Below are 27,023 nucleotides of genomic sequence, written 5' to 3' on the forward strand. Positions count from 1 at the left end.
TAGTAGTTTTTGTTTTATTGTAACAAGTTACTTACTACTCACATGTATTGTTCTACTATATGTAGTCAATTAACAAACTTGTAATGTTTACTAATATATATAATTGATATTCATTTGCATATATCATTGTGTTTGTTACTAATTTATGTCTATAACCTAATAACCAATAAATCTGCATACTTTTATACCTGTGTATTATTGTATATTGCAAAACTACATCCTTAAGCTTTAATGTCATCCCGTCATAAAAAGAACTTGTTGATATCTGAGGAAATAGTCAGACTCAGATGTGAATTGTAGAGATGAGCGAACTTACAGTAAATTTGATTTGTCACAAACTTCTCGGCTCGGCAGTTGATGACTTTTCCTGCATAAATTAGTTCAGCTTTCCGGTGCTCCCGTGGGCTGGAAAAGGTGGATACAGTCCTAGGAGACTCTTTCCTAGGACTGTATCCACCTTTTCCAGCCCCCAGAGCACCTGAAGGCTGAACTAATTTATGCAGGAAAAGTCAGCAACCGCCGAGCCAAGAAGTTTGTGACGAATCGAATTTACTGTAAGTTCGCTCATCTCTAGTGAATTGTATTGATTAGCTTTGTCTACAATTCACCAGGTCATAATTTTGATATTTTTAATAATTTTCAATTGTTTTAATTTTTCATAATTAATATTTTATGTCCATAATTCATAATTGAGTTATTACCGCACGACAATACATACAGATGTGTTATTTGGATTCTATTTGCATTTTGGAAAACAGACATTTCTGTAGGTGTACAACAAGATGTGCTTTCCGAGTAAAACATTTCCCACATTCAGAACATGGAAACAGCTTCTCCCCTGTGTGAGTTCTTTGATGTTCAACAAGAGTTGATTTCTTAGTAAAACATTTCCCACATTCTAAACATGAATATGGTTTTTCCCCTGTGTGAGTTCTCTGGTGTTCAATAATATTTGATTTAGAAGTAAAACATTTCCCACATTCTGAACATGAAAATGGGTTCTCCCCTGTGTGAACTCTCTTATGTTTAACAAGCCGGGATTTAGAAGTAAATTTTTTTACACATTCTAAACAAAAAAATGGCTTCCCTCCTGTGTCAGTTGTTTGATGTTCAACAAGATTTGATTTCTTAGTAAAACATTTCCCACATTCTGAACATGGAAATGGCTTCTCCCCTGTGTGAGTTCTCTGATGTTCAACAAGCCGTGATTTAGAAGTAAAACATTTCCCACATTCTGAACATGAACACAGTTTCTCCCCTGTGTGAGTTCTCTTATGCTGAACAAGCCATGTTTTAGAAGTAAAATGTTTTCCACATTCTGAACATGAAAATGGCTTCTCTCCTGTGTGGGTTGTTTGATGTCCAACAAGATGCGATTTCTGAGTTAAACATTTTCCACATTGTGAACATGCAAATGGCTTCTCCCCTGTGTGAGTTCTCTGATGCACAACAAGATCTGATTTAGAAGAAAAACATTTCTCACATTCTGAGCATGAAAATGGCTTCTCTCCTTTGTGAGTTCTCTGATGTGTAACAAGACTTGATTTCTGAGTAAAACATTTCCCACATTCTGAGCATGAATATGGTTTCTTTCCTGTGTGAATTCTCTGATGTTCAACAAGCCGTGATTTAGAAGTAAAACATTTCCTACATTCTGAACATGGAAACAGTTTCTCCCCTGTGTGAGTTCTCTGATGCTGAACAAGCCACGTTTTAGATGTAAAATGTTTTCCACATTCTGAACATGAAAATGGCTTCTCTCCTGTGAGTTGTTTGATGTCCAACAAGATGTGATTTCTGAGTGAAACATTTTCCACATTGTGAACATGCAAATGGCTTCTCCCCTGTGTGAGTTCTCCGATGCACAACAAGATCTGATTTAGAAGTAAAACATTTCCCACATTCTGAACATGAAAATGGCTTCTCTCCTGTGTGAGTTCTCTGATGTGTAACAAGACTTGATTTCTGAGTAAAACATTTCCCACATTCTGAGCATGAAAATGGTTTCTTTCCTGTGTGATTTCTTTCATGTCCAAAACCCCTTCTGTGACCTTTATTTTGCTGAACATCCTGTGATGACTGAGAAGACAGGACCTGTATATAAGGATGAGATGACAGATCTTGGCTGTGAAGGGCTGAGGGTGTATCTGGGATAATGGAATGTTCTTCATATGTATCTTGTGTGATATCATCATCTGCTTTATAATCTGAAGATAGAAGATTCTCCTCTGATCTCCTGCTACAAGAATCTGCAGAGAATAACACAGATTTATTAATAATTGTGCCCATATTTATAGTCTTTTTAGTAGAACATTATAAGTGCAGCATGTGACATCATGGAACCTTCTCCCCATCCTCCGGATAATAAATAGTTAATGTAGACATAATATAGGGTCTTCAGGTCACATACACCCCACTCCTGGACCCCATCACACTCCCATCCAGCAGCAATGAACAATCCATAGGGCACAAATCAGACGACAGCCGAGGCGGTTCAGAGCCCCCAGCAATACAGAAGTGCTGGGAAATATCCCAAATTATTCCTCTAGTCGTCTACATGGAAATCCTGCTGACTATATAAGATGGAGACAACAGAGACAATAAAAACAACAGCGCAAGGACTTTAACCCCTTAATGACAATGGATGTTAATGTACGACCTGGTGCGGCAGTACTTCGCGCACCAGGATGTACATTTGTGTCCTGTACATGACAGTGAGTATCGGAGTAGTACTCGCAACATGCACGGCAGGTGCTATCAGCAACAAGGGAACCGCCGGTAATGGCGGACATCAGCAATAGCGCTGATGTCCACCGTTAACCCCTCAGATGCCGTGATCAATACAGATCACAGCATTTGTGGCGGCGCGGCACTTGTAATAGCTGATCTGATTGTCGGCAGCACAGAGGTCCCCTCACCTGCCTCCACCGCTCTCCCGGGATCTTCTGCCCTGATCTGCCTTCCAGCAGAACAGAGCAGAAGATCGCTGATAATACGGATCAGTACTAAGCCTATGTATGGAACGGAACAGCATTGACAATCTAATGATTGCTATAGATAGTCCCCTATGAGGACATAATGAGTTAAAAAAAAAGTTTAAAAAAAAGTGTAAAAAGTAAAAACAATAAATTTAAAATCCACCCTAAAAAAATGTAAATCATTATTTTCCCCTATTTTACTCAAAAAAGTATTAAAAAAAATAATTATTAAACATATTTGGTATTGCTGCCTGCATAAATGTCCGATCTATTAATGTTAATGATCCCGGTGAACAGCGTAAACATAAAAAAAGTACAAAAAATTGGAACAAAAAAAAAAACTACAGGTCATGGTGCAAAAAACTGAGCCCTCATACCGCCCCATATACGGAAAAATTAAAAAGTTATCGGTTGTCCAAATAGGGAAACTGATTTTGTAAAAAAAAAAAAGTTTGAGATGTTTTAAAAGCCGGATAATAATAGAAAAGTGTATAATCATGGGTATAATTTTCATCGTATTGACCAACAGAATAAAGAACTGTAAAGGGTACAGTGTGAAAACCAAACCCTCCAAAATCAGCAAAATTGTGGTTTTCATAAAAATTTCCTCACAAAAAAAAAATTGGGGTTTGCCGTACACTTTATGGTAAAATTATTGATGTTATTACAAAGTACAATTGGTCGCACAAAAAAACAAGCCTCTTATGGGTCTGTGGATGTAAATTTTAAAGAGTTATGTATTTTAGAAGGCGAGGAGGAAAAAACTAAAAATAAAAATAAAATTGGCCTGGTCCTTAAGGGGTTAAAGACAAAACGCATGCTCAGTATCAATAAGGGCCACACTTTGAGACCACCGATCTAAAACATAATCCTCTCCAGATACAGCATCATCTTTGTCCCAGCTGAAGCACAGACCTGGCAGGACTAGTACTCCTCTGTGCTCACTCCTGTCCTATCAGACTGCAGCATGAAAGCAGAGAGGAGGGGGTTACAGAATAGCCTGCAGTGATTGGATAAAGAGACCCGGCACAGCAGACCCAGGGAGGAAGTGAATGAATGGTGAGTGAGGGCGGGCTCAGTGCTTGCCTCAGACACTCCCCTTCCTGAACAGTGGATGTCAGAATAGGTGAGCAGCAGAACAGAGGGATTTGTGAGCCAAATACAGAAGACAAATAAAACAGACCTGTATAGCATCTGGATGACCTAGTGAGTAACATATATGAGCATTATTTTTTTATGTGATTACTGCAGCTGTGACTGAGTAGAATCTGTGACTCTTCTCTGTATTTAGTGGTTACTACTCACCTGGGTGGTTACCTGTAGGAATGTCCTCCTTATACTGCTCATCGCTGCTTACATATGTCTTTTCTTCTTCTTTTATGTCTGTAGCATTTATATAGATGAGATCTTTCCCTGTGGGGCTGTCCTCCTTATACTGCTCATTACCGCTCACATCTGTCTCTTCTTCTTTCTTTATGTCTATAGCATCAATATAGATCAGATCTTTCCCTGTAGGAATGTCCTCCTTATACTGCTCATCACCGCTCACATCTCTCTCTTCTTCTTTATTTATGTCTGTAGTATTAATATAGATCAGATCTTTTTCTGTAGGAATGTTCTCCTTATACTGCTCATCACAGCTCAAATCTGTCTCTTGTTCTTCCTTTATGTCTGTAGTATTAATATAGATCAGATCTTTTTCTGTAGGAATATCTTCCTTATACTGCTTATTACTGCTCACATCTGTCTCTTCTTCCTTTATGTCTGTAGCATTAATATAGATCAGATCTTTTCCTGTAGGAATGTTTTCCTTATACTGCTTATTACAGCTCACATCTATCTCTGGAGCATTAATATAGATCAGATCTTTCCCTATAGGAATGTTTTCCTTATACTGCTCAAAACCGCTCACATCTGTCTCTTCTTCTTCCTTTATGTCTGTAGCATTAATATAGATCAGATCCTTCTCTGTAGGAAAGTTCTCCTTATACTGCTCATCACCGCTCACATCTGTCTCTGTAGCATTAATATTGTTCGGATCTTCACCCTGATTCATAAGATGTGGAAGAAATATAGTAAAAGTCATCAGACATTAGGAGAAGTCACGTGGGATGTTATAGATGAGCAGGAGATGAGGAGTCATGGAGGGTGAGGGGACTGACCACAAGAGCTTCACAGCCCTTCTACAGATCATAGGGAATATCTCCATCTACCTGATCATCCTGTGGGAGAAGAGGACGGGGACACCTCTCTGGTGCTGTTCTCTTACTGGATCTGACTGTAGGGAACACATACAGAGACTGAATTCATTCTTTACATACAAATAATGAGAGGACGTGTGTATATAGTCATGTCTATTACCTGGTGATGTGAGGGGCTGCTGATCCTCCATCATGACCTGATCCTTGTACTGATCCTTGTGTCCTTCTACATACTCCCACTCCTCCATGGAGAAATAGACCGCCACGTTCTGACACCTTATAGGAACCTGTATTGTGAATAAACATTTAATTCTATACAATTCCAGGATGTTATATGGAGACATTTGAGGGGATATTCCTGCACATGATTTATCTTCTTGCTCTCGGATGATGAGGTGAATACTTGTCGGGGTAGATCCTCTATATTATGGTCACATGTCCCGAACTGACCGCAAGTCTGATGATCCAGCTGTCAGTTCAGGTCATTATACCCAAAGCGCCCGTCCCATGGAGTGTAAGGAGTTAAGTGATATTTCATAGTATCACTGCTCCCCTCCCCCGGGACTATATAGATGGCTGCTTACTGTCTGGCCCCTAAGGATAGAATTGGCAGTGCTGTGTGCCACTTAACCCTAGCTAGACTGGTTGCTCTTATCCCAGCGAGTAGAAGGGACAATAAGCAGCTATCTGTATAGTGTGTGGCCCCAAAAAAGTTAAGGCAATTCATCACCACCATTTAACTCCTTCATGGCTGACTGGGCAGGAGGTATATAATGTATAGCCATGGGCCCAGCTCCGAAGCAGGAGATGCATCAAATCTGGCATATCTTCTGCTCTTGTGAAGGAAACCCCTTTCAGAGCAGGGACTCCTGTCATTAAAGTGATAAGATTTGGAGGGGAGGGAGGCTGCTGCCAGTCTATGAAGCACAGTCAGGAGTTCAGCACGATTCATAGTCCCTAGGTCCTACCTGCTATCAGCATCTGGGACTCATTGCTAATGCCGGACATCACCAATGCCAAAAATCTATTTCCGGTAGCTCAGTGGAGCTGATAATGACACCCACAGTGAAATAGCGGGGTCCTGGTCAGCTGAGAGAACGGGTGGAGGTCCCTAACCTCGCTCCACGCTGTCTGAACGACGCTCCAATCCTGCAGGCAGCCTCAGCATCACAGCATTGATCAGTGTATGTAATCTATAGATTCCATGTAATAGTCTACTACAGGGACTAATAAACTGGGAATAAGGTAAAAAGAACATTAACTTAATGTGAATAAGCCCCTCCCCTAATAAACGATTGAATCTTCCCCATTTACCAATTTTTATTTTTATAAAAACATATACATATGTTTAACCGCACGATCAATGGCGTAAACGTAAAAAAACACCACTTCATGGACCAGAAAAAATTCATAAAAAGCGATCAAATAGTGTCATCAAAACTAAAGTGGTTCCGATAAAAATTACAGATCACGGCGCAAAAAATGACTTTCATACATCCCGGTATACGGAATAATAAGAGAGTTATAGGGGACAAGGTAGGACAATCTGATGCATAATAATTTTTGTACAAAAAGTTAGAATATTTTTTATATTTTAAAAGTGTTAAAATAAAACCTATACAAATCATTTATCATTGTAATCGTTTGGACCTACAGAATAAAGGGAATTATTACCGTAATGTGCACTGCGTCCAAACAGAAGACCCCACATTTTAAAAATCTGTAATAAGATTTTAAAAATTTTAATATTTTTTGGGCCCTTGTTTTGCAGTAAAATGAGTGATGTCATTACAAAGTACAAATCTGTGGTGCAAAAAACAACAACAAAAACAACAATCCTCTTATGGGTTTGTAAAGAGGAAATTACAAGCCTTATGCCTATTAGAAAGCGAGGAGGAAAAAAGTTAAAATCGCTGTGTCCTTAAGGGGTTAACAATCAAAACTGCCAAGTCCTGAAGGGGTTAATAGTACAAAAACCATCTGACAGCCTCCACATGTGACCACACACATACCTCCACCTGCAGACTGTACATGAGCCGTGTGCTTACAGGACCTGCGATGATGTCACCGTCATGTGATCAGTCACAAGGACGAGTCACATGATCAGGGGCTGCTGCTCTAGGCTCATCTGCTCAGTGTATGCAGGACTCTGCTGTCATATGACCATTATCACAGGACCTTCACCCGCAATCCCGCACTGCTGAGCTCCGCCCACTCCTGTCACATGATCCTTCCCACAGGTCCTTTAGCCACAGTCACATCTAGGCTGCTAAATTTGCCCGCAAAATGTACTGGTCACATGATTGTGACATCATCACAGGTCCTACACCTCCAGCATGTAGCAGATACAGAGCAGGTCCTGGTGGGGCAGTCACTGCTGTTGTGTTGTGTGTGGAGATCTCTCAGAGCAGCAGCCCCTGATCATGTGACTCCTCCTCCTCCATGTGACTGATCACATGACGGTGACATCATCGCAGGTCCTGTAAGCACACGGCTCCTCTACAGATACAGGTATGTGTGTGCGGTCACCATCAGATCAGGATTATTGGGGATGTTTATTATTAACCCTTAAGGACACGACCCTTAAGGACACGCTCCCCTATTATTACTTAAGACAGTGTTTCCAAACCAGCGTGCCTCCAGCTGTTGTAAAACTACAACTCCCACCATACCCTGACAGACAAATGCTGTAACAGCTGGAGGCACCCTGCTTGGGAAACCCTGACTCCGGTGGTGGCCCAGACCCTGCGTGTGTAACGGTATATGATGCTCGGCCTCTGCTGCAGGTAATAGCAGGTTCTTCCGGGGGGACATATCACAATTCACATAAAATCCTGATGTAATTGTGATGTATATTGTGCCCCCTAGTGGACACATTTCACTATTCTTCATTGGACAATGTCATATTGAATCCCTCTATTCTTCTCCCTGCTCTGATGAAGACGTTCTGAATACACCGCAGCCTCAGAGATTAGGAGAAATGGATTCACAACGTCTTCAGCAGAGCAGGGAGAGCGACCTCAGAAGACCTGGAGGACCAGAGCGCCACCACTGGACGGGAGAGGGGAGTGCACTCTAGTCTCTTATTTTACAGCCCTCGGACAATGGATTTTGTTTTAGAGAGAAATCTGAAAACTCCTATAATGTCTCCTCAGATGTTTCCCCAGATTATCTCCAGGAAATGGATTTTATTTCTCCATAGAATCTGGTGCGGTTTATCATCGTCTCCTCTTCTTCCCTTCAGGTTTCTCCAATCCAGGATCCTCTGCTGATATCTTCTATATAAGAGAATTCTCCTGGATGACCCATCAACCATGGAGAGAGACAGGAACAAGATGGCCGACAGGATCATAAACCTCACCCTACAGATACTCTTCCGGCTTACTGGAGAGGTGAGGGATTCTGGGAGTGATGTCACATGACCTCATTCTTATCTATGTAATGACAGATGGATATGACTGGAGAGGTGAGGGATTCTGGGAGTGATGTCACATGACCTCATTCTTATCTATGTAATAACAGATGGATATGACTGGAGAGGTGAGGGATTCTGGGAGTGATGTCACATGACCTCATTCTTATCTATGGAATAACAGATGGATATGACTGGAGAGGTGAGGGATTCTGGGAGTGATGTCACATGACCTCATTCTTATCTATGTAATAACAGATGGATATGACTGGAGAGGTGAGGGATTCTGGGAGTGATGTCACATGACCTCATTCTTATCTATGTAATAACAGATGGATATGACTGGAGAGGTGAGGGATTCTGGGAGTGATGTCACATGACCTCATTCTTATCTATGTAATAACAGATGGATATGACTGGAGAGGTGAGGGATTCTGGGAGTGATGTCACATGACCTCATTCTTATCTATGTAATAACAGATGGATATAACTGGAGAGGTGAGGGATTTTAACCCCTTAAGGACCGGGATTTTTTCCATTTTTGCATTTTTGTTTTTTGCCTCTTGCCTTTAAAAAATCATAACTCTTTCAACTTTGCACCTAAAAATCCATATGATGGCTTATTTTTTGCGCCACCAATTCTACTTTGTAATGACGTCAGTCATTTTGCCCAAAAATCTACAGTGAAACGGACAAAAAAATAATTGTGAAATTTTGGGGGCTTCCGTTTCTACGTAGTACATTTTTCGGTAAAAATGACACCTTCTCTTTATTCTGTAGGTCCATACAGTTAAAATGATCCCCTACTTATATAGGTTTGATTTTGTCGCACTTCTGGAAAAAATCATAACTACATGCACGAAAATGTATACGTTTAAAATTGTCATCTTCTGACCCCTATAACTTTTTTATTTTTCCGTGTATGGGGCGGTATGAGGGCTCATTTTTTGCGCCGTGATCTGAAGTTTTTAACGGTACCATTTTTGCATTGATAGGACTTATTGATCCAAAAATGCTCTATTTTGGACTTTGGAATTTTTTTGCGCGCACGCCAATGACTGTGCAGTTTAATTAACGATATATTTTTATAATTCGGACATTTCTGCACGTGGCGATACCACATATGTTTATTTTTAGTTTTTATTTACACTGTGTTTTTTTTTTTATGGGAAAAGGGGGGTGATTCAAACTTTTATTAGGGAAGGGGTTAAATGATCTTTATTCACTTTTTTTTCCACTTTTTTTTGCAGTGTTATAGCTCCCATAGGGACCTATAACACTGCACACACTGATCTCTTATACTGATCATTGTTATCCCATAGGAGACTATAACACTGCACACACTGATCTCTTATACTGATAATTGTTATCCCATAGGGACCTATAACACTGCACACACTGATCTCTTATACTGATAATTGTTATCCCATAGGGACCTATAACACTGCACACACTGATCTCTTATACTGATCATTATTATCCCATAGGGACCTATAACACTGCACACACTGATCTCTTATACTGATAATTGTTATCCCATAGGGACCTATAACACTGCACACACTGATCTCTTATACTGATCATTGTTATCCCATAGGGACCTATAACACTGCACACACTGATCTCTTATACTGATCATTGTTATCCCATAGGAGACTATAACACTGCACACACTGATCTCTTATACTGATTATTGTTATCCCATAGGGACCTATAGCACTGCACACACTGATCTCCTATGCTGATCATTGTTATCCCATAGGGACCTATAACACTGCACACACTGATCTCTTATACTGATCATTGTTATCCCATAGGAGACTATAACACTGCACACACTGATCTCTTATACTGATTATTGTTACCCCATAGGGACCTATAACACTGCACACACTGATCTATTACATTGATCACTGGTTTCTCATAGGAAACCAGTGATCGATGATTCTGCCGCTTGACTGCTCATGTCTGCATCTCAGGCACTGAGCAGTCATTTGGCGATCGGACAGCGAGGAGGCAGATAGGGACCCTCCCGCTTTCCTGCAAGCTGTTCGAGATGCCACGATTTCGCCGCGGCTATCCCGAACAGCCCACTGAGCTAACCGGCACACTTTCCCTTTAGACACAGCGTTCAACTTTGAACGCCGCGTCTAAAAGGTTAATAGCGCGCGGCACTGCGATCACTGCCGCGCACTATTAGCCACGGGTCCCGGCCATTGTTAGAGGCCGGGCCCGACCTGCTATGACGCGGGGCCACGCCGTGGCCCTGCGTTATAGATTGGGAGCGGACACATGACGTTCCAGTACGTCATGTGTCCTTAAGGGGTTAAGAGTGATGTCGCATGACCTCATTCTTATCTATGTAATAACAGATGGATATGACTGGAGAGGTGAGGGATTCTGGGAGTGATGTCACATGACCTCATTCTTATCTATGTAATAACAGGTGGATATGACTGGAGAGGTGAGGGATTCTGGGAGTGATGTCACATGACCTCATTCTTATCTATGGAATAACAGATGGATATGACTGGAGAGGTGAGGGATTCTGGGAGTGATGTCACATGACCTCATTCTTATCTATGTAATAACAGGTGGATATGACTGGAGAGGTGAGGGATTCTGGGAGTGATGTCACATGACCTCATTCTTATCTATGGAATAACAGATGGATATGACTGGAGAGGTGAGGGATTCTGGGAGTGATGTCACATGACCTCATTCTTATCTATGTAATAACAGATGAATATGACTGGAGAGGTGAGGGATTCTGGGAGTGATGTCACATGACCTCATTCTTATCTATGTAATAACAGATGGATATGACTGGAGAGGTGAGGGATTCTGGGAGTGATGTCACATGACCTCATTCTTATCTATGTAATAACAGATGGATATGACTGGAGAGGTGAGGGTTTCTGGGAGTGATGTCACATGTCCTCATTCTTATCTATGTAATAACAGATGGATATGACTGGAGAGGTGAGGGATTCTGGGAGTGATGTCACATGACCTCATTCTTATCTATGTAATGACAGATGGATATGACTGGAGAGGTGAGGGATTCTGGGAGTGATGTCACATGACCTCATTCTTATCTATGTAATAACAGATGGATATGACTGGAGAGGTGAGGGATTCTGGGAGTGATGTCACATGACCTCATTCTTATCTATGTAATGACAGATGGATATGACTGGAGAGGTGAGGGATTCTGGGAGTGATGTCACATGACCTCATTCTTATCTATGTAATAACAGATGGATATGACTGGAGAGGTGAGGGATTCTGGGAGTGATGTCACATGACCTCATTCTTATCTATGTAATAACAGATGGATATGACTGGAGAGGTGAGGGATTCTGGGAGTGATGTCACATGACCTCATTCTTATCTATGTAATAACAGATGGATATGACTGGAGAGGTGAGGGATTCTGGGAGTGTATGTAGTGATATTAATGTGTCTCTCCATACACAGGATTACACAGTAGTGAAGAAGTCCTCTAGTGGGCACTGTCGGGCCCCTGTGTGTGAAGGATGGGGAAGAACCCTGAGCCCAATCCCGGGGCCCCCACCTCACTCCCTGATAAATGAGGAAATGGATGAACAGAAGATCCGAGAACTCATCAACAAGATGATGGAGCTGCTGACTGGAGAGGTGACCCTGCTGGGACATTATACAGTAATGGAGGGGTCTGGTGATGACTGGAGAGGTGACACTGCTGGGACATTATACAGTAATGGAGGGGTCTGGTGATGACTGGAGAGGTGACACTGCTGGGACATTATAAAGTAATGGAGGGGTCTGGTGATGACTGGAGAGGTGACACTGCTGGGACATTATACAGTAATGGAGGGGTCTGGTGATGACTGGAGAGGTGACCCTGCTGGGACATTATACAGTAATGGAGGGGTCTGGTGATGACTGGAGAGGTGACACTGCTGGGACATTATACAGTAATGGAGGGGTCTGGTGATGACTGGAGAGGTGACCCTGCTGGGACATTATACAGTAATGGAGGGGTCTGGTGATGACTGGAGAGGTGACACTGCTGGGACATTATACAGTAATGGAGGGGTCTGGTGATGACTGGAGAGGTGACACTGCTGGGACATTATACAGTAATGGAGGGGTCTGGTGATGACTGGAGAGGTGACACTGCTGGGACATTATACAGTAATGGAGGGGTCTGGTGATGACTGGAGAGGTGACACTGCTGGGACATTATACAGTAATGGAGGGGTCTGGTGATGACTGGAGAGGTGACACTGCTGGGAATGCTGGGACATTATACAGTAATGGAGGGGTCTGGTGATGACTGTAGAGGTGACACTGCTGGGACATTATACAGTAATGGAGGGGTCTGGTGATATCTGGAGAGGTGACACTGCTGGGACATTATACAGTAATGGAGGGGTCTGGTGATGACTGGAGAGGTGACACTGCTGGGACATTATACAGTAATGGAGGGGTCTGGTGATGACTGGAGAGGTGACACTGCTGGGACATTATATAGTAATGGAGGGGTCTGGTGATGACTGGAGAGGTGACACTGCTGGGAATGCTGGGACATTATACAGTAATGGAGGGGTCTGGTGATGACTGGAGAGGTGACACTGCTGGGACATTATACAGTAATGGAGGGGTCTGGTGATGACTGGAGAGGTGACCCTGCTGGGACATTATACAGTAATGGAGGGGTCTGGTGATGACTGGAGAGGTGACACTGCTGGGACATTATACAGTAATGGAGGGGTCTGGTGATGACTGGAGAGGTGACACTGCTGGGACATTATACAGTAATGGAGGGGTCTGGTGATGACTGGAGAGGTGACCCTGCTGGGACATTATACAGTAATGGAGGGGTCTGGTGATGACTGGAGAGGTGACACTGCTGGGACATTATACAGTAATGGAGGGGTCTGGTGATGACTGGAGAGGTGACACTGCTGGGACATTATACAGTAATGGAGGTGTCTGGTGATGACTGGAGAGGTGACACTGCTGGGACATTATACAGTAATGGAGGTGTCTGGTGATGACTGGAGAGGTGACACTGCTGGGACATTATACAGTAATGGAGGGGTCTGGTGATGACTGGAGAGGTGACACTGCTGGGACATTATACAGTAATGGAGGGGTCTGGTGATGACTGGAGAGGTGACACTGCTGGGACATTATACAGTAATGGAGGGGTCTGGTGATGACTGGAGAGGTGACACTGCTGGGACATTATACAGTAATGGTGGGGTCTGGTGATGACTGGATAGGTGACACTGCTGGGACATTATACAGTAATGGAGGGGTCTGGTGATGACTGGAGAGGTGACACTGCTGGGACATTATACTGTAATGGAGGGGTCTGGTGATGACTGGAGAGGTGACACTGCTGGGACATTATACAGTAATGGAGGGGTCTGGTGATGACTGGAGAGGTGACACTGCTGGGAATGCTGGGACATTATACAGTAATGGAGGGGTCTGGTGATGACTGGAGAGGTGACACTGCTGGGACATTATACAGTAATGGAGGGTTCTGGTGATGACTGGAGAGGTGACACTGCTGGGACATTATACAGTAATGGAGGGGTCTGGTGATGACTGGAGAGGTGACACTGCTGGGACATTATACAGTAATGGAGGGGTCTGGTGATGACTGGAGAGGTGACACTGCTGGGACATTATACAGTAATGGAGGGGTCTGGTGATGACTGGAGAGGTGACACTGCTGGGACATTATACAGTAATGGAGGGGTCTGGTGATGACTGGAGAGGTGACACTGCTGGGACATTATACAGTAATGGAGGGGTCTGGTGATGACTGGAGAGGTGACACTGCTGGGACATTATACAGTAATGGAGGGGTCTGGTGATGACTGGAGAGGTGACACTGCTGGGACATTATACAGTAATGGAGGGGTCTGGTGATGACTGGAGGGGTGACACTGCTGGGACATTATACAGTAATGGAGGGGTCTGGTGATGACTGGAGAGGTGACACTGCTGGGACATTATACAGTAATGGAGGGGTCTGGTGATGACTGGAGAGGTGACACTGCTGGGAATGCTGGGACATTATACAGTAATGGAGGGGTCTGGTGATGACTGGAGAGGTGACACTGCTGGGAATGCTGGGACATTATACAGTAACACCACTGGAGGGGTCGGGGTGATGACTGTATCATTGTGTGTCAGGTTCCTATAAGGTGTCAGGACGTGGCGGTCTATTTCTCCATGGAGGAGTGGGAGTATGTAGAAGGACACAAGGATCAGTACAAGGATCAGGTCATGATGGAGGATCAGCAGCCCCTCACATCACCAGGTAATTGACATGACTATATACACACGTCCTCTCATTATTTGTATGTAAAGAATGAATTCAGTCTCTGTATGTGTTCCCTACAGTCAGATCCAGTAAGAGAACAGCAGCAGAGAGGTGTCCCCGTCCTCTTCTTCCACAGGATGATCAGGTAGATGGAGATATTCCCTATGATCTGTAGAAGGGCTGTGAAGATCTTGTGGTCAGTCCCCTCACCCTCCATGACTCCTCATCTCCTGCTCATCTATAACATCCCACGTGACTTCTCCTACTGTCTGATGACTTTTACTATATTTCTTCCACATCTTATGATTTAGGGAGAAGATCTGAACAACATTAATGCTCCAGAGACAGATGTGAGCGGTGATGAGCAGTATAAGGAGGACATTCCTACAGGGAAAGATCTTATCTATATTAATGTTACAGACATAAAGGAAGAAGAGACAGATGTAATCTGTGATGAGCAGTATAAGGAGGACATTCCTACAGGAAAAGATCTGATCTATATTAATGCTACAGTCATTAAGAAAGAAAAAGAGACATATGTGAGCGGTGATCAGCAGTGTAAGGAGGACAAGCCTACAGGAAACGATCTAAACTATATTAATGCTACAGACATAAAAGTAGAAGAAGAGACAGATGTGAGCGGTGATGAGCAGTATAAGGAGGACATTCCAACAAGTAACCGCCCCGGTGAGTAGTAACTTCTAAATATAGAGAAGAGTCACAGATTCTACCACCATTCTGTCTTCTGTCAGATTGTTACCTCGGCTTTCAAACCATCCCCCCATGCCTCCTGGTTCCAGATCATCTTTAAAGGGGTACTATGACCCTAAGACATCTTATCAAAAGGATAGGGGATAAGCTGCCTGATCATGGGGGTCCCGCTGCTGGGGACCCCCACAATCTTTCATGCAGCACCCTGTTATCATCAGCATGCGGAGCGATCATCGCTTCGGGTCTGATGAATCACGATCTCAGGGCCGGAGTTTTGTGATGTCACGGCTCCACGACTTCCTCCACACCCCCTCCCATAGGCTTGCATTGAGGGGTCGGATCGTGATGTCACAGGGGCGGGGCCGTGATCGGGATTCATCAGACCCGGAGCGATGTTCGCTCTGGAGGCTGAAGGTAGCGGGGTGCTGCATGAAAGATTGCAGGGTTTCCCAGCGTCGGGACCCCCGCGATCAGGCATCTTATCCCCTATCCTTTCGATATGAGGTAAGATGTCTTAGGGTCAAAGTACCCCTTTAAGGGTCAATCCAATGCAGCTCAGGTCCACCCCCCTTTCTGCGGAGGAGAGGGATTAGAGTAGGAGGTAGGGGCTGTGTCTTTATTGTGGCAAATCGGGCCCTTAGCTCTGATCATGCCAATCCTGGCCGGAAAACACTTGGTCCTGTTCCATGCCAGGGACAGCTTTTGGGTGGGCTTTCTTCATCCACAGAGATCCACAAGGACAAACCTATGAATAAGATTATCCTCTCATGGGCTAATTCCTCTGTGGTCACGCAGGTCCTCGTGGTCTCCAGTGCCGATGGGTATTTTGATGATGTGTTTGTAGCTTCGGGTCCTCACCTCCTTCCATTGAAGCAATTGATTGAAGACCCTTGCACCCCCCTCACCCTATTCCTGAGACAGTTCCCTTGTCTGTGTTGCTATGGCCTCAGTCACTTCCGGGACTGGAGACGAGACGTTATGTCCCACCCCCTCGTTACATGGGGGCGTGGCATTTTGTCACGTCTCCAGTCCACACAGGGGATTTCACCAGGGTACTACAAAGGATGCGCAAAGACCCAGGCGCCCAGGGTGTACCTGTACGCCCTGAGTCCTTTAGAGGTTAAAAATAAATAAAACTTTTGCTTTTTATTCATTTTTTTATGGTATAAAAAGTGACCAAAAATATACTTGGAATATATTTATATTTATTTATGTTTATATTAAATTTTATTTACATTTTTTATTAAATGGGAAAAGGGGGGTGATTTAAATTTCTATTTGGGAAGGGGTTAAATCGCATTTATTAACTCTTTTTTACACTTTTTTTTTTTTGCAATGTTATAGCTCCCATAGGGGGATATAACATGCAGTACATTGATTGCCAGCACTGATCAATGCTATGCCATAGCCTTGCATTGATTAGTGTTATCGGATGTCGATTGCTCAAGGTTGGATCTCAGGCTTGGAGCAATCAATCGCTGATCGGAGGCAGGTAAGGGACCCTCCGCTTGCCTCCCAGCGGATCCAGACACTGCGGTGGTCCCGATCAGCCCGACTGAGCTCCCGGGAATACTTTTTTTTACATTTTAGATGGGTTAATACCGGACATCACCGCGATCTGGGATGTCTGGTATTAGCCCTGGGTGCCGGCTACCGTTAGCCGCTGGGACCGATCCGATATGACATGGGGTCACGCAGTGCCCCTGCGTTACATCGCGGGAGCGGGCGCAGGACGTACAGGTACGCCCTGTGTCCCCAAGAGGTTAAAGACAGCGTGCGGGGAAGGGAGCAAGTAGGAGGCAAAAAGGTGTATTAGAGCCACGTACAGGAGATACAAAGGTCTCAGTAGAATAATAGATACAAGGTTAGTGTCCTAAGCTGATCTGAGAATTTTTCGTTTTTTTTCCATTCCTGGATAACCCCTTTAAAGGGGTACTCTGGTGAAAAACTTTTTTTTTAAATCAACTGGTGCCAGAAAGTTAAACAGATTTGTAAATTACTTCTATTAAAAAAATCTTAATCCTTCCTGTACTTATTAGCTACTGAATACTACAGTGGCAATTCTTTTCTATTTGAAACACAGAATTGTCTGCTGACACCACGAGCACAGTGCTCTCTGCTGACATCTCTGTCCATTTTAGGAACTGTCCAGGGTAGAAGGAAATCCCCATAGCAAACATATGCTGCTCTGGACAGTTCCTAAAATGGACAGAGATGTCAGCAGAGAGCACTGTGCTCGTGATGTCAGCAGAGAGCTCTGTGTTTCAAAAAGAAAATAATTTCCGCTGTAGTATTCAGCAGCTAATAAGCACAGGAAGGATTAAGATTTTTTAATAGAAGTAATTTACAAATCTGTTTAACTTTCTGGCACCAGTTGATTTAAGAAAAAAAGTTTTTCACAGGAGTACCACTTTAAGGCTTTTCCGAGTTGATTTTGTAGGGTTTATTGTGTCACATGTGTGTTGTGCCAGAATTTCCAACAAAAAAAATCCAAAAACCCCACTAACTCTCCGCCTTACTCAGAAAACCCTACAAAGGGGACGGGGCCATTAAGGAAATATATATATTTTCAAATGAAATCTACAAATTTAGTAAAGTTTCTGCATAAAACGTGGTGAATTTGAGCTCTGGAAAACACAACAGCTCAGAGCAATTGTAAGAAGAGGAAAACGTAGGGAAATGGCGAGTATGTGCGTCTGTTACTAATGGGGATCACACTAAGGGCTCGTTCACACGAGAGGATTTATTTGCAGGTTTCCCGCTACTTGTTATAAAGGGGGCGGGCTATCACCAGGAGATTTTCGGCTGTGGAATTTCCAATGCGGAAAACCCGCCGCAAGCCCCATTGAAGAGCCCATCCCCCTTTCTAACACGAAGCAAGAACCATGTATATAAATCAGCTCGTGTGAATGAGCCCTAAGTGTGTGCGGCAAGATGGTAAGACGCACTACTAGCTCTATAATTTTCTTTTTTATTTACTGTATTTTTATTACTTAAAATGTTATTCCTAAAATGTTATATTTTTTACATTTTATTTAATGTTTCATTTAATTTTATTTTTTTCTATTTTCTTATTTTACCAGATTTTTTTTATTTTATACATTTTTTATACATTTTTTATTTTTCTGTAATTCCTTTTTTTTTTTTTTTATCTATCCCATTCTATCTATATTAATGTCCCATTATAGTTATGTTAATATCTAACCACAATACATCATAATTTTTTTGTTCATTTTTAAGTTTAATAATTTCACCTTTTTATCCCCACAATCCTAGAGAACTAATTTTCCACTATAAACTACAATACATCACGTAAAAACAATATCAGAATCACTTCAGTCAGTAAAAGCGCCCAAAGGTAATACAACATAAAGAGACACCGGTTACATTTGAAAATGGGTCTTGGTAATTAAAGGGGAACTCCAGTGGAAAACATTTTTTTTTATTTTTTATCAACTGGTGCCAGAAAATGAAACAGATTTGTAAATTACTTCTATTAAAGTAAATGAATAGTACTTATCAGCTGCTGTATGCTCCACAGAAAGACGTGTAGTTTTTTCAGTCTGACCACAGTGCTCTCTGCTGACACCTCTGTCCATGTCAGGAACTGTCCAGAGCAGGAGAGGTTTGCTTCAAAGACTTCAAGGAAAGTAATTATAACTATTTGCACAAGTGTGACATGTACTACAACATTACATAGGGTCTTTAAGATGTGAATACTCCTTTAAAGTTATTAAAATCTGTGTTATTCTCTGCAGATTCTTGTAGCAGGAGATCAGAGGAGAATCTTATATCTTCAGATTATAAAGCAGATGATGATATCACACAAGATACATATGAAGAACATTCCATTATCCCAGATACACCCTCAGCCCTTCACAGCCAAGATCTCTCATCTCATCCTTATATACAGGTCCTGTCTTCTCAGTCATCACAGGATGTTGAGCTAAATAAAGGTCACAGAAGGGGTGTTGGACATCAACGAGCTCTTACAGGAAAGAAACCATATTCATGCTCAGAATGTGGGAAATGTTTTCCTTTTAAATCAGGTCTTGTTCAACATCAAAAAATTCACACAGGAGAGAAGCCATTTTCATGTTCAGTATGTGGGAAATGTTTTACTCAGAAATCAGACCTTGTTGTACATCAAAGAACTCACACAGGGGAGAAGCCATATTCATGTTCAGAATGTGGGAAATGTTTTAGTGTTCAATCACATCTTGTTCCACATAAAAGAACTCACACAGGAGAGAAGCCATTTTCATGTGTAGAATGTGGGAAATGTTTTACTGCGAAATCAACACTTAAATATCATCTAATAACTCACACAGGAGAGAAGACAATTCAGAGTAATAAATGATGCAGATAACACATCTATATATTATCCAAGTACATAGGATATCTGACATTTATACATACCGTATATACTCGAGTATAAGCCGACCCGAGTATAAGCCGAGACCCCTAATTTCAACCCAAAATCCCAGGAAAAGTTATTGACTCGAGTATAAGCCTAGGGTGGGAAATACATCATCCCCCCCTGTCATCATCCAGACCCCCGTCATTTACATCCTCATCATCATCACCGCCTGTCATCATCCAGACCCTCATCATCATCCCCTTGTCATCATCCCACACCCCCCCCTTCATCATCCCCTTGTCATCATCCCCATCCCCCTTCATCATCCCCTTGTCATCATCCCACACCCCCCCCCTTCATCATCCCCTTGTCATCATCCCCACCCCCCTTCATCATCCCACACCCCCCCTTCATCATCCTCTTGTCATCATCCCACACCCCCCCTTCATCATCCTCTTGTCATCATCCGCCCTCAGTGGTCTTCAACCTGCGGACCTCCAGAGGTTTCAAAACTACAACTCCCAGCAAGCCCGGGCAGCCATCGGCTGTCCGGGCTTGCTGGGAGTTGTAGTTTTGAAACCTCCGGAGGTCCGCAGGTTGAAGACCACTGCAGCCTTCGACATCATCCAGGCCCCTCTCACCCTCTTTAGTTCTGTACAGTACTTGCCTCCGCTCAGCGCTGGTCCGGTCCTGCAGGGCTGTCCGGAGAGGAGGTGGTCCGGTGGGATAGTGTTCCGGGCTGCTATCTTCACCGGGGGCGCCTCTTCTCCACGCTTCGGGCCCAGAATAGAGGCGTTGCCTTGACGATGACGCAGAAGTACGTTGGTAATGAACGTACCTCTGCGTCGTTGTCAAGGCAACGTGACTATTCTGGGGCCGGGCCCGAAGCGCTTAGAAGAGGCCTCCCCGGTGAAGATGGCAGCCCGGAACCACTATCCCACCGGACGACCTCCTCACCGGACAGTCCTGCAGCACCGGACCAGCGCCGAGCGGAGGTGAGTACTGTACAGAACTAAAGGGGGTGAGAGGGGGCTGGATGATGTCGAAGGCCGCAGTGGTCTTCAACCTGCGGACCTCCGGAGGTTTCAAAACTACAACTCCAAGCAAGCCCGGACAGCCGATGGCTGCCCGGGCTTGCTGGGAGTTGTAGTTTTGAAACCTCTGGAGGTCCGCAGGTTGAAGACCACTGCGGGTGGAGAGTTCACTCGAGTATAAGCCGAGGGGGGTGTTTTCAGCACGAAAAATCGTGCTGAAAAACTCGGCTTATACTCGAGTATATACGGTATATCATATACTGCATCTCCAGACTTGTTACCAATTGTTAATAAAAGTTTTCTTTCTTATATGATTTATTATTCTTATATTCATCTCCGCACACTGGACTTATAATAAATGTAATATTGTCCCTGAGGTTGTATATAGGGAATGTAACGCGTCATAAGACGCTGCAGATACTTTTATTTATCACAAACCCTAGATGAGCGTTTCCCGTCTTGACGTCTATTTTCGGTCTCAGATCATAAAATCCATTTTTCTATATGAGAAGTCGTCAATATCTCAGCGTCCCCTGGGTTCAGTAAACATCGGTGTAATTCTTTTCCTTTTCTTTGTCCTCCCCGGGGTATAAAATCCCTAGAGATCTGATCACATCTGGTACAAGATCTCTTTACTTCACACTTTGCGCCATTATTACACGGATTGAAGACCCAGTTACACGCTCGTAAATTCCCATATATGTCGTGGATTGGAAGGAAAAAGGTTCTTAAATCTTATATTTACCAATAATATTTTATATTTTTACAGTCCGTCCCTATCATAGTACGGAATTGTTATTTTTCTTCTATCCGATGGTTATTTAGTAATTTTTTTATCAGGTTTTAAAATACATTTTTCTAAATCAGAAGCCGTTAATAATATTTGTTATATTCTATATGGTAAAATCTGAAGACAGGTTCCTATTAAATAATTGTTTAGGTAAAGGGGTATTTCTGTGCTCAAGCGTTCTTGAATTTTGTTCAGGACGCTGGGAGTCGGTGGCCGTGGTAGTGATGTCATAGCCACGCCCCCTAGTGATGCCATGCCACATCCCCTCCATTTATGTCTATAGAGATGAATAGAGGGGGCGTGGCCTGAGGTCACCACCACTGCTGCACGGACCCGGCGTATGTTTAGAACAGCAGCAGGACCCCCGCAATCAGACCTCTTTTCTTCTATACTTTGGATAGAGGATTAGATGTCTAGCAGCGGAGTACCCCTATAAATAATTGTTAGTTACGTTTTAGGCGAGATGTCAGGACTTTGTATTTATTTTCCTATTTCTTCTTCTTTTTTTTGTCGTCTTTCTTTTCTCTTTTTAAAGTGTTTATATTTGTCATTTTTTTATTGTGGCAATATGAATATTACTGTTTGGCCCTTTTCACACTACAAAATTACTCCGTTTTATAAATCTGTTTGAAATTCGTTTAGAAAATGTAAAAAAAAAGGATGTTATACGTCTGTTACAAAATCCTATTAAAGTCTATGTGATTTTTCTATTGTCCGTTATGACCTGTAATAGTTCGTTATAACTAATGGAATTTAGTGGTGACGGAACATGTGACGGGATGTGCACTAATTATTTTTCTGTTTCAAGAAACGGATAAATTAACGTCCATTATATTTTAACATTGAGGTCTATGGCTGACGGACGTTACCAAATACATCCGGAAATGTCCGTTATTGTAAGGGACATTGGTTTTACTGAGCATGCTCAGTAAAGCCTTCTCTAGCCTGAAGTCACATGGTGTAGTGCTCACACCCCCCTGTTAGGACATCCTAAAGATTACTATGTTATCCCGGATTAAATACATTTATTTCTCTACCTTATATTTTAGCTCCTTTAAAGTACAAAAAAATAAAGGGAACACTAAGATAACACATCCTAGAGCGATCATCGCTCCTTAGCCCCTTCCCACAAATGGACTTAATAGGACGTCCATTTTTTTCTGTGCGTTGCTGCAAATTGACGTACAATCGCGTCCAGTCACGATCACAGCGCCGCGGGTGTGCGGCGGTGATCAGCGGCGGGGGCGGCGATCTACTTTACAAGTAGAGAATCTGAAATTCAAAAAAAATGCTAGATTTTAAATTTTTCATGAAGTTTTTGGTGTTTTTCACACTAAAATGCAGAATGTATGGACCAAAATTTACCACTAACATTAACCCCTTAAGGACTCAGCCCATTTTGGCCTTAAGGACTCAGACAATTGAATTTTTACGTTTTCATTTTTTCCTCCTCGCCTTCTAAAAATCATAACTCTTTTATATTTTCATCCACAGACTAGTATGAGGGCTTGTTTTTTGCGCGACCAGTTGTCCTTTGTAATGACATCACTCATTATATCATAAAATGTATGGCGCAACCAAAAAACACTTTTTGTGGGGAAATTAAAATGAAAAACGCAATTTTGCTAATTTTGGAAGGTTTCGTTTTCACGCCGTACAATTTCTGGTAAAAATGACGTGTTCTTTATTCTGAGGGTCAATACGATTAAAATGATACCCATTATTACATACTTTTACATTATTGTTGCGCTTAAAAAAAATCACAAACTTTTTAACCAAATTAGTACGTTTATAATCCCTTTATTTTGATGACCTCTAACTTTTTTATTTTTCGGTATAAGTGGCGGTATGGAGGCTCATTTTTTGCGCCATGATCTGTACTGTTTTTTGATACCACATTTGCATATAAAAACTTTTAATACATTTTTTATAATTTTTTTTTTAAATAAAATGTATTAAAAAAGTTGCATTTTTTTGACTTTTTTTTTTTGTTCACGCCGTTCACCGTACGGGATCATTAACATTTTATTTTAATAGTTCGGACATTTACGCACGCGGCGATACCAAATATGTCTATAAAATTTATTTTTTACGCTTTTTGGGGGTAAAATAGGAAAAAACGGACGTTTGACTTTTTTATTGTGGGAGGGGATTTTTCACTTTTTTTTTACTTTTACTTTTACATTTTTTTACATTTTTTTTTACACTTAAATAGTCCCCATAGGGGACTATTCATAGCAATACCATGATTGCTAATACTGATCTGTTCTATGTATAGGACATAGAACAGATCAGTATTATCGGTCATCTCCTGCTCTGGTCTGCTCGATCACAGACCAGAGCAGGAGACGCCGGGAGCCGCACGGAGGAAGGAGAGGGGACCTCCGTGCGGCGTTATGAATGATCGGATCCCCGCAGCAGCGCTGCGGGCGATCCGATCATTCATTCAAATCGCGCACTGCCGCAGATGCCGGGATCTGTATTGACCCCGGCACCTGAGGGGTTAATGGCGGACGCCCGCGAGATTGCGGGCGTCAGACATTGCCGGCGGGTTCCTCGCTGCGATCAGCAGCCGGGATCAGCCGCGCATGACACGGGCATCGCTCCGATGCCCGCGGTTATGCATAGGACGTAAATGTACGTCCTGGTGCGTTAAGTACCACTGCACCAGGACGTACATTTACGTCCTGCGTCCTTAAGGGTTATTCCAGGAAAAAACTTTTTTTTTTTATATCAACTGGATCCAGAAAGTTAAACAGATTTGTAAATTACTTCTATTAAAAAATCTTAATCGTTTCAATTATTATCAGCTGCTGAAGTTGAGTTGTTCTTTTCCGTCTGGACACAGTGCTCTCTGCTGACACCTCTGCTTGTCTCGGGAACTGCACAGAGTAAAAGAGGTTTGCTATGGGGATTTGCTTCTAAACTGGGCGGTTCCCGAGACATGTGTCATCAGAGAGCATTTAGACAGAAAAGAACAACTCAACTTCAGCAGCTCATAAGTACTGAAAGGATTAAGATTTTTAATAGAAGTAATTTACAAATCTGTTTAATTTTCTGGAGCCAGTTGATATATAACAAAAGTTTTTCCTGGATAACCCCTTTAAGTACAATGTGTCACGAAAAACCAATCTCAGATTCCCTTTGATAATTTAACGTCCCCGCAGTTATTACAACATAAAGGGGACAGGACAGGATTATAAATGAGCCTTGGTTACCATCAGACTGGATTCCCTTCATCAGTTGGTATCCATAGGGGGCGCTCTCTGTGTACACTACTTTCCCTGTCTCACATATGCACCAAGCACATAGCAGGCTGCATTAACTGTCAAAAGCATCAGCCAATCGGAGTGCTGGGCCAGTGCAATATGCAAATGAGCTGCCACAGGTGATGTAACCGCCCCCTTTCTGTCCCGTTTTATAAAAGAAGGAAGATGATTAGTCTGTGAGAGGGCGGAGGAGGGGCGGGCGGAGGAGGTCGTTCTCTTGTCAGGTCCTTTTCCATTCACTTGTCATATACACCTCTCCCCAAGTACAAGGTCTCTCCCCCCCATGGGCCCATAAATAGAGCGGCTGTTATAGTAGAGGACGGTAGGTGAGATGTGGACAGTCATCTAGGAGCCACAGAGCCTCTTTGCTGGTGGACAAACAATGTCACATCCCTTGTGGGCAAACTGAGCCGCACTCTCATTGGGTACCTACCTTATTAAGCTTAGGATTCACACCCTAATTCCTACCAACATTATTATTGCTTTTGGAACCCAACAGGTTGGGGGGAGGGGCAGAGTTTCCAAAATCCCGGGGTCCAGCCCTTTGGAATGACATCTACATGTTATCCGTTTGGGCTTCTCTGGTAGGATTGGCCGCACCTAACACAACCACAAGTAGGACCCATCTTAGTGTTCTCCAATCTAATATGTGGCAGGAGGCCTGATAGTCCCCTGAGGGGCAGAGACATTGATCTGGGTGAGAGGAGGAGACAGGGGCCTGTGTACAGAGATGGACAATGCACAGTCCCACTTACCTGGCTGCCGTGATAGAGACATGGCGCCCCACTGGCCCCCGCACACACAGTCGGTGTGATGACTGTGTAATGTCTGATGTCTGCCATAAGTGGTGAGTCACGGCTGCTTGTAGCAGCTGATACACAGAGTCTATAAGGCAAGTGCAGGGAAAGTGTCCGGTGTCCAGACAGAGTTTGGCGAGAGGAGTCTTTACTCTTTCTGGTAGCCAGGACTGTGAATAAGTGACCCTGAGCCCATTGTATGTGCAGCCTATTAGGTAGAGTCCTGAGCACTTGGATATGACTACCTTACCGGCTGGCACCCGTATGGTGGCGCTAGTGAGCAGTTCTCCAGTGTAATCCAGGTAATAGCGATGATGACTGTGATGATGTCATGTCCCGGGCAGAGAATGAAGCGCTGACTGTGAGATCAGGGGAAAACACTAATCCCAGGGTGCCGACTTCTATACGGCAAGATGGCTGAGTGATTAGTGCTCTTGCCTTACAGCACCGAGGTCGTAGGTTCAAATCCAACCAAGGACGACATCTGCAATGAGTTTGTATGTGTTTACGTGGGCTTCCTCCAGGTACTCTGGTGTCCTCTGGTTGGGTAATGTACATGTAGCTGAGCTGTATGTGTACACAGTAGACCTGTATATGTGTAATGTACATGTAGCTGAGCTGTATGTGTACACAGTAGAGCTGTATATGTGTAATGTACATGTAGATGAGCTGTATGTGTACACAGTAGAGCTGTATATGTGTAATGTACATGTAGCTGAGCTGTATATGTGTAATGTACATGTAGCTGAGCTGTATGTGTACATAGGAGAGCTGTATATGTGTAATGTGCATGTAGCTGAGCTGTATGTGTACACAGTAGACCTGTATATGTGTAATGTACATGTAGCTGAGCTGTATGTGTACACAGTAGAGCTGTATATGTGTAATGTGCATATAGCTGAGCTGTATGTGTACACAGTAGAGCTGTATATGTGTAATGTACATGTAGCTGAGCTGTATGTGTACACAGTAGAGCTGTATATGTGTAATGTACATGTAGCTGAGCTGTATGTGTACACAGTAGTGCTGTATATGTGTAATGTGCATATAGCTGAGCTGTATGTGTACACAGTAGAGCTGTATATGTGTAATGTACATGTAGCTGAGCTGTATATGTACACAGTAGAGCTGTATATGTGTAAT

General features: G+C 43.0%; 2 protein-coding genes across 2 annotated transcripts in view; one reads left to right on the forward strand and one right to left on the reverse strand.

Annotated features, from left to right (window-relative positions):
• Positions 1-569: 569 nt before the first annotated feature.
• LOC130298018 (oocyte zinc finger protein XlCOF7.1-like) overlaps positions 570-27,023 on the reverse strand; it is a 41,723-nt gene continuing 15,269 nt past the window's right edge. The window contains exons 7-8 of the mRNA XM_056550901.1: positions 1,779-2,009; positions 570-1,612 (exon numbers count right to left, since the gene is read on the reverse strand). Of these exons, the coding sequence (XP_056406876.1) occupies positions 726-1,612; positions 1,779-2,009 (1,118 nt within the window). The 3' untranslated portion in view covers positions 570-725. The remainder of the gene's footprint in view (positions 1,613-1,778; positions 2,010-27,023) is intronic.
• LOC130298012 (uncharacterized) lies at positions 12,150-15,701 on the forward strand. The gene is made up of 4 exons (XM_056550894.1): positions 12,150-12,251; positions 14,790-14,916; positions 15,000-15,064; positions 15,231-15,701. Exons 1-4 carry the CDS (start codon positions 12,192-12,194, stop codon positions 15,612-15,614), a joined length of 636 nt encoding a protein of 211 aa, XP_056406869.1. The 5' UTR covers positions 12,150-12,191; the 3' UTR covers positions 15,615-15,701.

The sequence above is a fragment of the Hyla sarda genome (genome assembly GCF_029499605.1).
Source record: "Hyla sarda isolate aHylSar1 chromosome 1 unlocalized genomic scaffold, aHylSar1.hap1 SUPER_1_unloc_16, whole genome shotgun sequence".
In the NCBI taxonomy this organism is placed as follows: Eukaryota; Metazoa; Chordata; class Amphibia; order Anura; family Hylidae; genus Hyla; species Hyla sarda.

Bases quoted from the DNA above. Each gene is read 5' to 3' on its own strand.
- LOC130298012 (XM_056550894.1), top strand. From the start codon at position 12,192: ATGGATGAACAGAAGATCCGAGAACTCATCAACAAGATGATGGAGCTG. The intron at 12,252-14,789 runs GTGACCCTGCTG...ATTGTGTGTCAG, and splicing joins TGGAGCTGCTGACTGGAGAG to GTTCCTATAAGGTGTCAGGA. The intron at 14,917-14,999 runs GTAATTGACATG...TGTTCCCTACAG, and splicing joins GCAGCCCCTCACATCACCAG to TCAGATCCAGTAAGAGAACA.